Source organism: Bos grunniens, chromosome 2 (genome assembly GCF_055505025.1).
Source record: "Bos grunniens cultivar Pamir isolate PY7600 chromosome 2, Bosgru_T2T1.0, whole genome shotgun sequence".
NCBI lineage: Eukaryota > Metazoa > Chordata > Mammalia > Artiodactyla > Bovidae > Bos > Bos grunniens.
Window position 1 is genome coordinate 106,491,474 of NC_141166.1, and position 17,353 is coordinate 106,508,826.

General features: G+C 38.9%; 1 protein-coding gene across 6 annotated transcripts in view; it reads right to left on the reverse strand.

Annotated features, from left to right (window-relative positions):
• The window catches only part of TTC21B (tetratricopeptide repeat domain 21B), a 105,094-nt gene that overhangs the window by 40,497 nt on the left and 47,244 nt on the right, over window positions 1-17,353 (reverse strand). For 3 of the 6 annotated variants that reach the window (XR_015152743.1, XR_015152719.1, XM_086370689.1), the window contains 4 exons: window positions 17,058-17,164; window positions 15,468-15,656; window positions 12,639-12,749; window positions 11,714-11,795 (listed from right to left, as the gene is read on the reverse strand). Coding sequence is in view for 4 of the 6 variants with exons in the window: in XM_086370689.1 (XP_086226815.1) it covers window positions 11,714-11,795; window positions 12,639-12,749; window positions 15,468-15,656; window positions 17,058-17,164 (489 nt within the window). In the remaining 2 variants the exon portion in view is untranslated. Of the gene's footprint in view, window positions 1-5,467; window positions 6,636-8,778; window positions 10,496-11,208; window positions 11,364-11,713; window positions 11,796-12,638; window positions 12,750-15,467; window positions 15,657-17,057; window positions 17,165-17,353 lie in introns of those variants that run through there. The other 3 variants (XM_086370713.1, XM_086370704.1, XM_086370714.1) reach the window with 3 other exon arrangements.

Sequence of the window (17,353 nt, forward strand, 5' to 3'; positions counted from 1 at the left end):
TAATTTTGATGTCCTCTTTTACATCTTTTACTGTTCATTGTGGTTATCATTAGTTGCACTGAAAAAAAAATTTTTTTTTAAGCCGTGTCCTGGCTTATTAGGATGATTTGCTTTGTAATTGTGATTTTCTCTTTCCTATATATTCTTCTTTCTTATTCAGAGAAGAAATTTTTGATATTTCCTCTAGGATTTAGTAATACTGTTTCTTTTAGTTTCTGCTGTCTAAGAAATTCTTTTTTATAGATGAAAATAAAGCTATTCTTTTTTAAAAAATGTTTATTTTATACTGGAGTATAGTTAGGTATACAGTGAAGTGACTCAGTTATACATATGCATGTATTCATTCTTTTTCAAATTCTTCTCCTGGTTAGGCTATTAGAGAATATTGAGCAGAGTTCCCTGTACTACACTGTCGGTCCTTCTCAGTTATCTATTTTAAGTATAGCAGTATATGTATATATCAATCCTAAACTCCCAACTTATCCCTTCTCCTTGACCTTTCCCCTTTGGTAACCATAAGTTTGATTTCTGTGAGTCTGTTTCTTTTGTAAATAAGTTCATTTGTATTTTTTAGATTCAGCACATAAGTGATATGATATTTGTCTTTGACTTACTTCACTTAGTATGATAGTCTCCAGGCCCATCCATGTTCCCGCAAATGGCAGTACTTTTTCAAGTATTATTTCATTATTTTTAATGGCTGTGTCATATTGCATTGTACATATGTACTACATCTTCTTTATCCATTCATCTATCAATGAAGATTTAGGTTGTTTCCATGTTTTCCCTGTTGTAGACAGTGTTACAATGAACATTGGGTGACTTTGTCTGGATATATGCCCAGGAGTGGGATTATTGGCTCACATATGTGGTAGCTCTATTTTTAGCTTTTAAGAACCCTCCATACTGTTCTCCATGGTGGCTGTACCAAGGCACAGTGCCATCAGCAGGGCAGTAGGGTTTCCTTTCTTCCCCATTCTCCCCAGTGTTTACTGTTTGTAGACTTTTTGATGATGCCCATTATGAGTGGTGTGAGGTGATATCTTAATGTAATTTTGGTTTGCATTTCTCTAATAATTAGCAGTACTGAGCATCTTTTCATGAGTCTCTTGGTCATCTGTGTGTCTTCTTTGTAGAAATGTCAACCTAGGTCTTCTGCCTATTTTTTGATTGGGTGATTTATTTTTTTGATAGTGCGCTACATGAGGTGTTTATAGATTTTGGAGATTAATCTCATCAGTCTCATCATTTGCAAATATTTTCTCCCATTCTGTGGGTTATCTTTTTGTTATGGTTTCCTTTGCTGTGCAAAAAGCCTTAGAGTTTATGTAGAGTTTACCCATTTTTATTTGTTTTTATTTCCATGACTCTAGGAGATGGATCCAAAAAGATACGGCTGCAATTTATGTCAAAAATTTATGTTTTTCTCTAAGACTTTTATAGTATCAGGTAGTCTTACATTTAGGTCTTTAATACATTTTAAGTTTATTTTTCAGCCAGTCTATACATTCTGGTTGGAGCATTTAATATATTCACGTTTAAGGTAATTATCAATATGTATATTCTTGGTGCCATTTTGTTAACTGCTTTGAATTTGTTTTTGTAGGTGTTTTTCCTTCCCTCCCCTTTTCTCTTGTGATCTGATGACTAACTTCAGTGTTTGGATTTCTTTTTCTGTATCTATTAGAGATTTTCAATTTGCAGTTACCATGAGGCTCTGATATAACAGTCTGTATATAAACAAGATTGCTTTTAAGTTGCTGATTTTTTCATTTCAAGTGCATTTTCAATATCCTGCATTTGTACTCTCCTCACAACTACTGGTTTTGATATCATATTAGTGTGTGAATGATTTCCTACCTCTGTGCTTCTTGTAGGACCTGGGTGTCTGTTTCTTTCTTTAGGTTTTGCTAAGTTTTTAGCCATAATTTCTTTACATGTGGTGTTGAGCTCTTTCTCTCTTTCATCCCCTTCTGGAACCCCTATTATGCATAGATGGGCATGGTAAATTATCCAAAGGTCTCGTATATTGCTTTCATTTTTTTTTCATTGACCTTCTGTCCTGATTGGGTGTTTTTCATTATTCTATCTTCCAGGTTACATATTCATTCTTCTGCATTATTTACTCTGTTATTCATTGTCATTAGTTCAGTTTTTGTCTTGGTAAATGAGTTTTCTAATTTTCCTTGGTTCTTTTTCTTTCTTTTTACATTTTTCTAGTTCCTTTCTACAGTACTCTGCATTTCTGTTGACAGCCTTTCTTAATTCCTTCAGTATTTTCATTATCTTCTTTTTGAGATTGGTGTCTATTAACTGAAGAGGTCTGTTTCATTGCCTGTTCTTTCAGGGGAGTTCTTTTAATCTTTTAACTGGGAGTGGTTTCTCTGCTTCATTTTACTTCTATTTCTCTTACTCTGAGTTTAGGAGAAATAGTTATGTACTGTGGTCTTGGAGGCCTATTTATATGTGGGAGCATCCCTATGTAGCTCATGTGGGATGAATATTTTTGGCGTGAGGGCTGTTTATTGTATGGATGTTTGTTGCCTCTTTCCTTAGTGTGGGCTAGTCATTATCCCCTTGAAGAGGGTATCCAGATGCAGTTGCTGGTGCCCAGTCATGGGGTTCTCAGCAGTGGTGGCAGCTCATACATGCCCCTAGAACATGCAATGGGAACAGAGGCAGCTTGTGACTGCACAGGGAGTCCAGAAGGACAGAATCATTGGCTGGAGACCTGTCCTGAAGCACAGACGAGGGCAGTGGTGGTAGCTCACAGCCACCTCTGAAGCCCTAGGGGCAGTGGTGGCTTACAACTGCTCCTGGAGCTCATGCAGGCTGCATCTTGACATCTGAGAGCTCACAAAGGAGAAAAGGCTGTAATGGCGAGTTCCATCCCTTCCCTTGCACACCACCCACAGAGTGATACCCAGCCTCTGAAGCAGACCAGGCTGCTTCTGCCTACATCCTCAGGTGCAGACTCTAGCATCTTGAGGTTTCTGCATAGCCCATCCCACTTTACTCCCTGGATCTGATCTCTGAAGCCTGAGCTTCTTTACCAAGCCCCCACCCACATTGGTGGACATGTGTTTCAGGGGGTGAGTGCAGAGTGGTGGCACTGACTGTGCAGGTCTCTCCTCATTCTACCAGAGGCAAAAACAGTTGCTGCATTCTCCAAGGCTCCAAAGCTCCCCCTCTTTTCCAGCTGATCTCCCCGTGAGGGGACTTTCCAGGGTGCAAGAACCTTTCCTCTTTCACAGCTCCCTCCCAGGAAGGCAGGTTCCAATTCCTTTCTTACTTTTTTGCTTTTCTTTTTTCTTTTGTTCTACCAGGTTATGTGGAGATTTTCTTGTCCTTTCAGAGGTCTGAGGTCTTCTGTCAGCATTCAGTAGATATTCTATGACAGTCATTCCACATGTAGATATATTTTTGATGTATTTGTGGAGGAGGTAAACTCATGTCCTAATACTCTGCCATCTTGACCACACCCTCCACCCACATTTGCCTTTCTTAACCCATAATGTTTGGTTTCAAAATTTTATTGCCTTTGCCTTTGGTATCATCAAAAAGAGGATATGATATGAATACAATTTCATAAAGAAGATTCGGATATTTGTATTGTCCTTAGACTATGAAACTCAGCTTCCCTGGTGGCTTAGATGGTAAAGCATCTGCCTGCAATGCAGGAGACCCGGGTTTGATTGCTGGGTAAGGAAAATCCCCTGGAGAAGGAAATGGCAACCCACTCCAGTACTCTTGCTTGGAAAATACTATGGATGGAGGAGCCTGGTAGGCTACAGTCCATGGAGTCACAAAGAGTTGGACACGACTGAGCAATTTCACTTTCTATCTTTCTTTGACTGCAAATTCAAGCAAATTACTCAAATTCTCTGAGTCTGGGATCACTCACTTTCTTAAAATAGGATTATAATATTGACCTTGAGAGTGCCATGGAAACCAAGTAAAATAAAAGCATTAAAGAGCTTAAAACTACAAACATCAATAGTAATATATAAATAATGCCAAATATTGTAATAAAAACTAGGACTATCCTATAAAAAAGCCATAGAATCTAAAAGCTATATTGGATTAAACAAGAAGTAAATTTAGGTTGAAATTTCTGGCCCCCAATTTTTTGTATGACTTTGCTAATGTGTGTGATGTATGATATTGCTGATATAATCTAAAGTCAACCTTAGGAGGCCAGTTTCTTGAATAATTATCACCTTAAAATATTATTGAAGTGCATTTATTATTAGTTGAAGTTATAATTACCACTGATAGGTTAGATTGCATTAACTTGTCTTTTGGTTAACCATAAAATTCGACAGAGGACAAATTTGTACACTTTAGAAATCTGTCAAAAGATGAAATGTATTATATTCTGAAAAGTTAGTTCAAGTAATGATGAATAGTGAGGACTTACTAAAAAAAAAACACACACACACACAGTGTGATGCAATGAGGAATGAAGTGCTATGGAATTTCATTGCGTTTCTTAATATTGCCTGGGGGAGGAAGAAAAGGTTTCACATTGGACAGACCTTCCAGCAGCCTGAAGGGCAGGAGGGGGATCTTGTTATTCAAAGGGCAGACAGCATATGCAAAGACAGGACTGATAATGGAATGGAGAGTGCTGTATACTGAATTAGAGGAAGTGGGATATGAAATACAGATGGAAAGGTAACCCTGGCATATATTATTATCAAAATAATGCTCTATTTTAGACTTTTAGACTTTTTTTAAAGCAGAAGAATAGTTTTAGAATGAATATGATAGTCCTGTAATAGCCTGGAAGAGCAAGAGCCTAGAGACTAGAAGATTAGCTGGGAAACTGCATTAGCCCATGTGAGAGGTACGTGTGAAGTCACTTCAGTCGTGTCCAACTCTTTGAGACCCCATGGACTGTAGCCCACCAGGCACCTCTGTCCATGGAATTTCTCAGGCAAGAATGCTGGACTGGGTTGCCATTTATACTCCAGGGGATCTTCTCAACCCAGAGATTGAACTTGTCTCCTGCTTGGCAAGTGGATTCTTTACCACTAGCGCCAGGTTAATAAAGTCCTTAATTAGAGCAGGGGGCTAGGAGAAGACAGGATGTGATAGTTCACCGTTGAGCAGAAAGAACTAATGGGACTTGCTAACCAATTAGTGTGAGGGAGGGGGAAAGCTCAGGATGATCTGGAAGTTTTGAGAGAGAAAAGGTTTGTAATCTGTTAAAAGTGCAATAATTAGATCTGTAAGGAGAATTTTCTACTAGCTAGGTTAAATCAGATTAGTACATTTCTGAAGTAAGCTCAAACACAACATTAAAGTATAAGATGTTCTGCTGAGAATAACACACAGGAAGTATTGTGCAGGTTTGAGAATAATTCTGAAAAAGCTGACTAGTAGATAAGTTTATAAAGTCCTACTAGGAATAAAGCATAGAATGCAAGATTAAAAGCATAAAATATCACATGGACAATAAAAGTTTACTTAAAATTTTGTATTTTTAAACAACTTGGTATTTCGCAGTCATTCACTGATCCATTTAACCAGTAAACATTTACTTTGCATCATCTATGTACCTAGAAATATATCCGATGCTGGTGGCTGTATAGTAATTCTGGAGTAACAGGTCCTTAGACTGAATTTATAATAATCCACTTTTTAAGTAGGCAGTCCAGAGCACCACTATTATCTATTTGAAAAAAGTGCTGGTGCCAAGAAACCTGGGAGATATGAAATTCCTGTGACAGAGAAGGGCTCCTTCAGATCTTACATAGTGGCAATGTTGCCACCAAAGACTTACAAAAATATTCACAAGGGAAGAGACCTGTTTTTTTTTTTTTTTTAAAATCAGGTTGGATAACTGGCTCAGAGGGAAATGTTGTAATATGGAAAAAGTTTGGGACAGAATGAAAGTATGCGTATTACCTTAAACAGTAGTTCAGAGAAGGAAAGACAAAACAGAGTCTAGAAGCCAAGACAAAAGCCATGGCAGAAAAAAAAAAAAAAAAACAACTTAGGCCTGAAGAGAGTAAGGTTTGGGCAAATGAGGTGAAAGGGTGGCCCATATGGTGGACTTAAGAGTGGGCAGAAGAGGTACGAAGTTAGAGTGATTAGGAGCACTCTCTGAAATACCATTTGAATAGAAGCTGGAGCAGACAGTGGGAGAAACGACACGGCCTGAGGAAGTCAAACAAGATTTTTCCCTTTCAATCTTGGCCCTAACAAGGAATATTTTATTTGTAAGCAGAAAGTATTGTTCTATAAATCCAAACTTTTAGTAACTAAAAGCATTAGTAAGTACAACATGCAGAGTTTATCTGTGCCTGAGGCACAGCCACTTCTATAGCCATGAGCTCTAACCTTCCATGGCATCATCCTGAGACAAGGGGTTGGAAGAACTGAATGACAGCTCAAGGATTTCTCTGAGTTCACATATTCTTTTATCAAGTTCTTTTACACATAAGGAATGTACATTCCCTGATCCCACCTTCCGTTTCCCCTCACCCTCTTCTTTCATTTATTCATTCATTTCATTTCATTCAAAGTTTATACTCAGCCAGATACTGTTCTACATCTTCATAGCAATGAAGGCACAATTCCTGGCCACTTGATGCTTGTAAATAACAGATCACAGTTTTGGTTTTGTTCTACAAATGCAACACAAAACAAAAAAACAAGAACAGGGTAAGAGGATGGAGAATGATGAGGGGTCAGTGGTGTAGGATGGCTGGGGAAGGGTAGGCTCAGGAAGAGGCAGCATGGGAGCAAAGTCCTGAGTGGGAGGAAGCAGAGCATATTCTGTGAAGAGGGAACAGCAAGTGACAAGTCTCAAGGTCATAACCTGCTGGGGCTGTTGCTTACCACGTATCTCCTATCCTTTTCTTCACTACCAGAGTTCTGATTTTAATCTTGTGACACTGTGTTCAGCTACAAGATGACATTTCCCACTCTTCTGCAGTCACAGAGGTGCTTCTAGAAATGTTTTCTTTTTCTTTTTTTAAAAAAGATGATTCACTGGGAGGTAAGCCCTTTGGCTCACCTCCACGTTCCCCATCCAGAAACATCAATGCCCAGAGGTGTGGTGGTCATCTTGGATGAAAAAGTTAGAATGAAAGTTTGGCTAATGATAGCAGAAGAAAAAGGACTCAGACTTCCTGACGATGCTAGGGAATGTATGAATCACTGCTGGAACAATCTACTTTTAAATTTTTTTTATTGATACATAAGAGTAAAATAAAAGCCATAATTATTTAGGTCACTAGGAGTCTAGTGGGGGGATGAGGATACCTCTGCTACTTTGAGCTGAAAGCATTTCTAAACTGTTTGGAGCCAAGGAGTAGAAACAGAAATGAATTACAAGAACGCTGCAGTCTATGTGAGAGATGCTGAGCCAGGGTGGCAGCAGCAGAGGTGGTAACGTGATGGGATTCTAGATTATTCTGAAAGTAGAGCTAACAGGGACTCGCTCACACACTGGATGTGGTGTATGAGGAAAAGAAGAGACAAAGCTAACTAGAAGGCTGGGGACCAGAGCAAATGCATAATGGATAATACCCTTTTTTTTTTTTTTTTTTTTTAATTTTTCAGCACTTTATTTATTTTTTATTTGATAAATTTAATGCCTTTTATTGCCATACCTCATTTTACTGTGCTTTGCTTTAGTGAGCTTTATAGATACATGTTTTTGTTTTTTTTTTTTTCCTTGTTAATTTTCTGTTTAGTTGATCTATCCATAAGTGTGAGTGGGGTATTAAAGTCTCCCACTATTATTGTGTTATTGTTAATTTCTCCTTTCATACTTGTTAGGATTTGTCTTACATACTGCGGTGCTCCCATGTTGGGTGGATATATATTTATAATTGTTATATCTTCTTCTTGGATTGATCCTTTGATCATTATGTAGTGACCTTCTTTGTCTCTTTTCACAGCCTTTGTTTTAAAGTCTATTTTATCTGATACGAGTATTGTGACTCCTGCTTTCTTTTGGTCCCAATTTGCATGGAAAATCTTTTTCCAGCCCTTCACTTTCAGTCTGTATGTGTCCCCTGTTTTGAGGTGGGTCTCTTGTAGACAACATATGTAAGGGTCTTGTTTTTGTATCTATTCAGCCAGTCTTTGTCTTTTGGTTGGGGCATTCAACCCATTTACGTTTAAGGTAATTACTAATAAGTATGATCCCGTTGCCATTTACTTTATTGTTTTGGGTTCGAGTTTATACACCATTTTTGTGTTTCCTGTCTAGAGAATATCCTTTAGTATTTGTTGGAGAGCTGGTTTGGTGGTGCAGAATTCTCTCAGCTTTTGCTTGTCTGAAAAGCTTTTGATTTCTCCTTCATACTTGAATGAGATCCTTGCTGGGTACAATAATCTGGGCTGTAGGTTATTTTCTTTCATCATTTTAAGTATGTCTTGCCATTCCCTCCTGGCTTGAAGAGTTTCTATTGAAAGATCAGCTGTTATCCTTATGGGAATCCCCTTGTGTGTTATTTGTTGTTTTTCCCTTGCTGCTTTTAATATTTGTTCTTTGTGTTTGATCTTTGTTAATTTGATTAATATGTGTCTTGGGGTGTTTCTCCTTGGGTTTATCCTGTTTGGGACTCTCTGGGTTTCTTGGACTTGGGTGATTATTTCCTTCCCCATTTTAGGGAAGTTTTCAACTATTATCTCCTCAAGTATTTTCTCATGGTCTTTCTTTTTGTCTTCTTCTTCTGGAACCCCTATTATTCGAATGTTGTAGCGTTTAATATTGTCCTGGAGGTCTCTGAGATTGTCCTCATTTCTTTTAATTCGTTTTTCTTTTATCCTCTCTGATTCATTTATTTCTACCATTCTATCTTCTAATTCACTAATCCTATCTTCTGCCTCTGTTATTCTACTATTTGTTGGCTCCAGAGTGTTTTTAATTTCATTTATTGCATTATTCATTATATATTGACTCTTTTTTATTTCTTCTAGGTCCTTGTTAAACCTTTCTTGCATCTTCTCAATCCTTGTCTCCAGGCTATTTATCTGTGATTCCATTTTAATTTCAAGATTTTGGATCAATTTCACTATCATTATTTGGAATTCTTTATCAGGTAGATTCCCTATCTCTTCCTCTTTTGTTTGGTTTGGTGGGCATTTATCCTGTTCCTTTATCTGCTGGGTATTCCTCTGTCTCTTCATCTTGTTTAAATTGCTGAGTTTGGGAGTCCTTTCTGTATTCTGGCAGTTTGTGGAGTTCTCTTTACTGTGGCGTTTCCTCGCTGTGTGTGGGTATGTAGAGGTGGCTTGTCAAGGTTTCCTGGTTAGGGAAGCTTGTGTCGGTGTTCTGGTGGGTGGAGCTGTATTTCTTCTCTTTGTTCAGTCGCGCTATGGGGAGGGAGGGAGGGATGCTGCAAACAAATGACACTGGCGTGCGCTCGCAGTGCCTCAGCCACACTGGGTCTGCCCCCGCTCACGGCGCGTGTAGCCTCCCTGCCCACACTGCTCAGGCTCTAGGTTGTTCCGCCGGGAACAATCCGAGGCTGGCCCTGGGTTGCATGCACCTCCCAGGTCCGAGCCGCTCAGGTTCAGGCACTCAGGTAGTCCTCAGAGGCGCAGACTCAGTTGGGGCTGCGTTTTGTGCTCTTCCCAGGTCCGAGCAGCTCAGGTGATGAGGTGTTTGGCGAGCGCCAATGCTGCGACTTATCGCCTCCCCGCCACTTGGTTATCTGGGTGTAAAACCGGCGCACCTTCTCAGGCAGATGTTGACCGTCCAGACCCCCAATAAGTTTTAGTTAGCAAAGAAGCCAGTTTTATAGATAATGTCTCTCTGGGGCTGAGATTGCCCCCTTCTGGCTCTGGCTGCCTGTCACCGGAGGGGGAAGGTTTGTAGCCGGCTACCTCTGTTTAGTCCTTTGTTCCGTGCGCGGGCTGGCGGTGTCTTAGGTTAGGGCTGGCTTTTCGTGTGGTAGATATCCCACAGTCTGGTTTGCTAGCCCAAATTATTTCGCTCAGATAGCGCTCAGGGTATTCGGGCCAGATTCTTACTCTCAGTGATGCAGCCCACGCCGCGCCTCCCTGCCCAGCCCCCGCTTGCTAATGGCGGATGCAGGCGTCTGCGCTGCTTCTCCGCTGGAGGAGTTACCGTAGGGCTCGCAATCTGCGAGTTTTAATTGTTTATTTATTTTTCCCTGTTATGTTGTCCTCTGTGCTTCCAAAGCTCGGCACGGATTCAGCAGTGAGAAGGTTTCCTGGTGTTTGGAAACTTCTCTCTTTTTAAGACTCCCTTCCCGGGACGGAACTCCGTCCCTCCCTCTTTTGTCTCTTTTATTGTCTTTAATATTTTTTCCTACCTCCTTTCGAGGAGTTGGGTTGCTTTTCTGGGTGCCTGATGTCCTCTGCCGGCATTCAGAAGTTGTTTTGTGGAATTTACTCGACGTTTAAATGCTCTTTTGATGAATTTGTGGGGGAGAAAGTGTTTTCCCCGTCCTACTCCTCCGCCATCTTGGCGCCTTCCCTCCAGAACGTCCGATAATACCCTTTACTAAAAGAAAAAGAGAAGGAGCAGGTCTGGAGGGAAGGAAAAGACCTGGTGTTCTACTTTGGACAGGTTAAGCTGAAGAGCCTCCCAGGCACCCAAGTGGGAGTGCAAACAGGCAGTGGTGTAGACGAGTCAAGACTGCACACCGGACATGAAGGACACTGGGTCTGGATGAAGTCATAAGAGTGTGGTGAAGGTATTAAAGACGGGGAAAAAGTTTGAGATCAGATGTCTAAAACATTCTGAAAATTAAAAGTCATAAAGAGAAGATAGATCTAACAAAGGAGAGTGAAATAGAATGATCAGCTGGGAGAAGAAAAACCAGGTAAGCCCAGCATCCCAGAAGTGAAGAAAGTCTTTGATGAAGGAGCGGGGATAAGCTGTGCTAAATACACTGTCAGACCTGGGGAAGCAGAGAACGAGAACTAGACCTGGATCTGGAAACATGGAGGTCACTGGCCGCCCGGCTGACATGGCCTCCCTGGAGTGCAGGAGACAGTGAAGAGCACACGGACAGAAACACCTGAGAGGAAACCGGAGAAATGGAGCAGGAAGTGGACGGGTAGAGTAAATGGAGAGGTGGGAGCTGGTTGTTATGTATTTACTGATGCCTTCAAGGTGGGGAGATGTCACAGCCTATTTACGTGCCAACTGCAAAGAAAATGATGGTGCAGGAGACATGGATGCCAGAAGGCAAACCCTTCGGAAGCAAGGGGAGCGCCCAGTGCCCACAGGGAGCCGTGCTGCAGGTGGGGTGGCAGGCCTGAAGGGGGAAAGGGCTGGGGGCAGGCTGACTTGAGGACAGGAAGCAGGAGACTTTCTCTTCCAGGTATTCATGTCCTCTCAGTGAGCCAGGAGGGAAGGTTCCTAGCTGAGGATGAGGAAAGGGGAAAGGTTATCGGAGGTTTGAAGCGAGAGGAAGAAGAGTAAAACAGAGATGCAGTGAGTGAATTCATCAGAGATGCAGTGAGTGAATTCATCAGAGATGCAGTAGGGTTGCCTGGTAGCATCTGAGGGCACATCTGGGGTTGGTGGTCTTAAAATGAGACCAGTGACTTTAATGACCAGTCATTTTCCTTATAATCATCTGAGCTGCTCAACGGCAGGTGTGGAATAAACAGTGTTGGATTTGACCATGGTTGCGGTTTTTCCAAGAAGTGTAACAGCCAAAAAGAGAAAGGGCGTTAACTGCATTTGAAGATAAAATCAGCAGATATTTACCTGGTTTTCGTTCTAAAAGCTGTTGTAAATGAAACACGGCTTGTTCGTAGTCCTGTTTTCTGAACATGAGATCTGCCATCATCTATAAAGGTAAAAGTTGGTTATAAAAATACAGCCATGTGATTTTACAAAGCATGTTATTCCTATCAAGGTTGACTGCTATGAAGACACATAGGAGAAACACGAGGGCAAAGTTTTATAAAATGGAGCCATTTAAATTCAAGTACACCTTAAGCAGATTAGCACTGAGATCCGTCAAGGATGTGAAACAGATCTCTCTGTTCACAAAAACTATTTTTAGCAGAAAATATGTTTTAAGCAGTTATTTTTAAAACAGAAATTTGAAGGAAACTGCACTCTATGTGTTATCATAGAGAAGAAACCTCACTGGACTTTGTAAAAATAACAAGAAAATCTTTTAAAAACCCAAAATAATATTTCAAAGGAATATAAAATTAGCAAGATTTAGTGAGATTTTCTTATTATGTGTTTTAAAAGGGAGAGTTCTTGTATTTTTCAGTTATAGTGATTCATTTATGAACCTCACAAACTGTCATCTATGAAGCTGTTTGAAAAGCTAACAAAAACCTCAACCCTCATAAAATTGAGAAAGACAAAACTATTTAAAATACAGTGTCTTAAAATGTTATACAAAGAATTTTCTCTGTAATTCAGAAAGTCTGACTGAAACTGTTAAAAACTCCAGCATGTTTAAGTAACTTGACCACAGGAACCATTCCTGACCAGGCATCCTTTTAGTCATACAGAAAAACTAAAAATGTGCTAATAATCTTAAAAATATTAATTTTCCCAAGAGCCGGGCCTCACATCTACTATTAGTTTTATCAGGTAAAATTTGAAACTGCCACACGGAATAAATACAAGACACGACGGCCCTGCTGGCACTGAAGTGTCCCGGACTAACCATGGTGGCGGCCTCATTGTCCTGGTCGCTCTGGAGAAGCAGCGCACAGTGCCGCAGGCAGGCGTCAGGATCATCTTGTAGCAGGTATAATCGGGCCAGCTCCAGCATTATCTGTAGCGAAGGGCGAGGTTAATCAGAAACAGTCTAGAGCAGAAAGTCAGGAAAGTGTCTAGGGCGCAGACGTCACCTGACCAAAGTTAGTACAATAAAAATGCCATCCACGACAGGCAGGTAAAGCTATAGGTTTGCTCATCTCTAGTTTCTCTTATACTGGAAAAATTATGGAAAAACAGGCTGTAACTCACTTGAAAAGTAGAGACAAAGCATTGTGAAAAGAACAGGTCCAAAATAAGCAGCTAAGATTCTAGTCCAAGCATCTCCACGATGGGGCCACGGCCCTTTACCTCTCTAAACCTGTTTCCTCATTCGTAAAATATCAATAAAAGGCTTACAGCAGACATGCTCCAGACTTACAACTATGATTTCAGTCACTTTAGTCATCACTGAACGAGGCACCTGTTTGGTTGTGACTTAATAAACACTTATTTTTGCCTTATGTCTGAAAGAGCTATGTTAATTCAAAATGTTCAATCTTAAACGTCAAATTCTAGAACATGGTTGTCTTGTGTTTTACATCACTTAAATATTTAGCCATTTACTAGACTGAGAGTAGAAAATCCTAGAGATCAGCACTAACAGACGGTTCCTGTGGGGAACTGACTGCCGCCATTTCCTGCTCCCTTCTGGCGGGTAAGTCAAGAGAGAGGCGTGAAGGAAGACACACGCTCGTGAAACTACACGAAACATGTGAAAGAATGAAATTAGAACATTCTCTAACACCACACACAAAAATAAACTCAGTATGGATCAAAGACCTGAATGCAAGACTGGACACTATAAAAGGCTCTGAGGAAAACACAGAACACTCTTTGACATAAACTGCAGCAGTATCTTTTTGGATCCACCTCCTGGTCATGAAAAAAAAAATTTAACAAATGGGACCTAATGAAACTGAAAAGTTCTGCACAGCAAAGGAAACCATAATAACCCATAGAATGAGAGAAAATATTTACAAGCAATGTGATGAGGAAATTAATCTCCCAAATTAACAGCTCACGCAGCTCAATATTAAAAAAGTAAAAAAAAAAAAAAAAACCCAACCAAAAGATGGGCAGAAAATCTAAACAGACATTTCTCCCAAGAAGACATACAGATGGCCAAAAAGCAGGTGAAAAGATGCTCAGTGTCACTACTCATCAGAGAAATGCAAATCAAAATTACAGTGAGGTGTTACCCCACACTGGGTCAAGAATGACCATCATCAAAAAGTCTACATCAGGTCTCCTGCACTGCAGGCAGATTCTTTACCAGCTGAGCCACACACTGAGGTTTGACAAAAAATAAAATTCTGTGAAAAAAATTATCCTTCCCCCCAAAAAAAGTCTACATCAAATGCTGTAGAGGGTGTAGAGAAAGGGAACCCTCCTACACTCTTGGTGGGAATGTAAATTGGTACTGCCGCTATGGAGAACAGTATGGAGGTTTCTTTAAAAAAATAAAAAATAGAACTATCATATGATCCAGCAATCCCATTCCTGGGCATATATCTGGAGAACACATAACTAGAAAAGATACATTCATCCCTACGTTCATAGCAGCACTATGCACCACAGCCAAGACATGGAAGCAAGCTAAATGTCCATCAACAGAGGAATAAAGAAGATGTGGCACATATTAAAACGGAACATTACTCACAAAAAAGCTGAAATACCGCCCCTTGCAGCAACATGGATGGACCTAGAGACTATCATACTAAGTGAACTCAGAATAACTAAAATCATGATATCATTCATATGTGGAATCTAATTTTTAAAAAATGATACAAGTGAACTTATTTACAAAATAGAAACAGATTTATAGATATCAAAAACAAACTTATGGTTACCAAAGGGGAAATGTAGTGGGGGGATAAATCAGGAGCTTGGGATTAGCATATGCACACTACTGTATACAAGATAGGGTTTCCCTGGTAGCTCAGCTGATAAAGTATCCACCTGCAATGTGGGAGACCTGGGTTCGATCCCTGGGTTGGGAAGATCCCCTGGAGAAGGGAAAGGTTACCCACTCCAGTATTCTGGCCTGGAGAATTCCATGGACTGTATCGTCCATGGGGTTGCAGAGAGTTGGACATGACTGAGCGACTTTCACGAACGAGCGCTGTATAACACAGGAACTCTACTCGACATTCTGTGATAACCTATGTGAGAAAAGAATCTGAAAAAGAATGAATCTATGTATAACTGAATCACTTCACTGTATACTTGAAACTAACATTATAAATCAATGATACAGCCAATAAAAACTTTCAAAAAATGCCATGTATATATTTTCTACACTAATATTATCTTTGCATTTATTCTAACATTGTGCCAATTGAGGTTGAGATTCAATCTAGCCACTTTTGTATATCCAGCACTAAACAGCGACTGATACACAATAGGTATTCAGTTAACTGAATTGAATCCTCTAGATTCAGGTATTTGAGATTGAGAAATCGTTTTACAGTAATTATTAAAACATAGATGAACATAAAAGCTTACAGATTTACTTTTTATCACTTGTTCCATAATAATTTTTAGACTCTAACATTATTAATTCAAGCCAGCATGTATTTTACAGTATTTATAAAACCAATATTAATATTTTAACTTGTATTTTTAGTACATTTCTTTTCAAATCTTTATAAATAAGCTGTTAAGAAATTTACATTTGGGGAAATGAGATGACATCTGGATTACAAGGTGCTGAAAATTTTATAAAGGTACTGACCTTATTATCTGTCTCACAATGAACAAGAGCTTCTCTATAAAACTTAATTGCTTTTTCATAGTTTCGCTGAGCAACAGAATGTTTTGCAATCTCTGCACAAATTTCAGCTGCTAAATGTTTCTGTGCAGGAACTGCATCTGGCTGTTCGATCTGAACACGTTTTAGCACCCGAGCTTGTAATTCTCGAGCCTAGTAAAATGTAAGGATAAAAAGCAATTAAAAAAAGAAGTAGAAAAGAAATGAAACAATTCTCAATCATTCACATGTAGCATAATTTTACAGATTTATTTAAACATGATTGGTCTTCAATCTAACAAAGCCTGATCCAAAGATAATGTCTTAATTGAGGTCTTCAAAAGGTACTTGTTTGCAAATGAGCCATGCAATTATCTTTGAAACTATAAAAGTATAATACTATAAAAGTAGAGAGTCTTTTCTCTGAGGAGGAAATGCAACCATGGAACAAATATTTAGAAAAGATGTCTAGATACTATCATTAAAAATTGTAAATGTTTATTACATTAATAGTACCTGAAAGTTATTGAATCAAATATTGACTGGTTTCAGGGAGTAAGTACATCCACATACTGTCAATGGCATATAGATCAGACTAGTCTTTCTGAAGGGAGCACCCCTGTAAAACATGCTAAGTCTCTAAAATCACTGAGGCTATTCAACTTAGCTGTTCCATTCTTGGGAAGGTATTAAGGACATCACTTAGAAGGAAAAAAATTTTTAAATGATGAGTCTGAAATCTAGACATTTTAAATCCATTAATAAAAATCTACCATCAAAAAAGCTTCAAGGTCTCAAAGATGCTAATACTGAATTGTTCCAAACATTAAGAAATAGCATGTCTTCGAGAACAGTCTTTCTCTTGAATGTATGTGCACAAATATTGAACAAAATATTAGGAAATATCTTTAAATTCCAGCAATATCTTTTTAAAAAAATCACAAAGTGTCATTTATTTCAGGAATATAAGGATGGTTTAACATCTGAAAATCAATCAATTTAATATACCACAGGAAAAAAAAATTGGAAAAAAGTCACATGACCATCTTGACAGATGCAGAGAATACATTAGATAAAATTTAAGTCATGTACTAAAAATACTATTAACAAACTAGAAATTAAGAAATCATCAAAACACATCAGACACTTATATTTAGGAATACATCTAAGGAAACATGTACAAAACCTCTACGTTGAAAAACCACAAAGTATTAAGGGAAACTAAAGAAGATATAAATAAATGCAAGAAATAAACAGAAGAAAAGTGAGTTTAACTCCTGCCTATGACACTAATTGAGTGAGTTCTTGCAAGTTATTAAACCAAGCTTCTTTAGTTGTAAAACAGGATTAAAAATATCAACCTTGAAAATATCAACCTTCCCTAATTGTTATATAATAATTAGCAATGATATTTTTAAACAGTACGATCCACTGGCATTCAAATGTTATTTCTATTTGACTTACCTTCCAGAACAGCTGGGCCTAAAGACTGTCTTTTTTTTTTGTATGTGGTATATTTCCTTCTGAGACCGCCACCCACCCTCATTCCTTCATAAACGAAGGTATTTTCCTTACCTGTTGCAATGAAGTGACTGCATCATCAGGTCTGTCCACTTTACTGTAAACTTTTGCTAGAAGAACTTGAAAACGTCCATCCTCCATGAGGGCCGACAGTTCATTTACTATGAAAGAAAATATATTGGGAAAATTATGACTCATTTAAAATGTTTACATTTTCCTACAAGTTCTTAAACTTGATTCTGAAAAATAGTGAATTAAGTTTAATAATATTCAGTAAGTTAAATGAAGAATGGCCAAATTTGGCAGAGGGGGAAGGATTTATGATTAAAAAGTGGCCTAAAGAAAGGTTA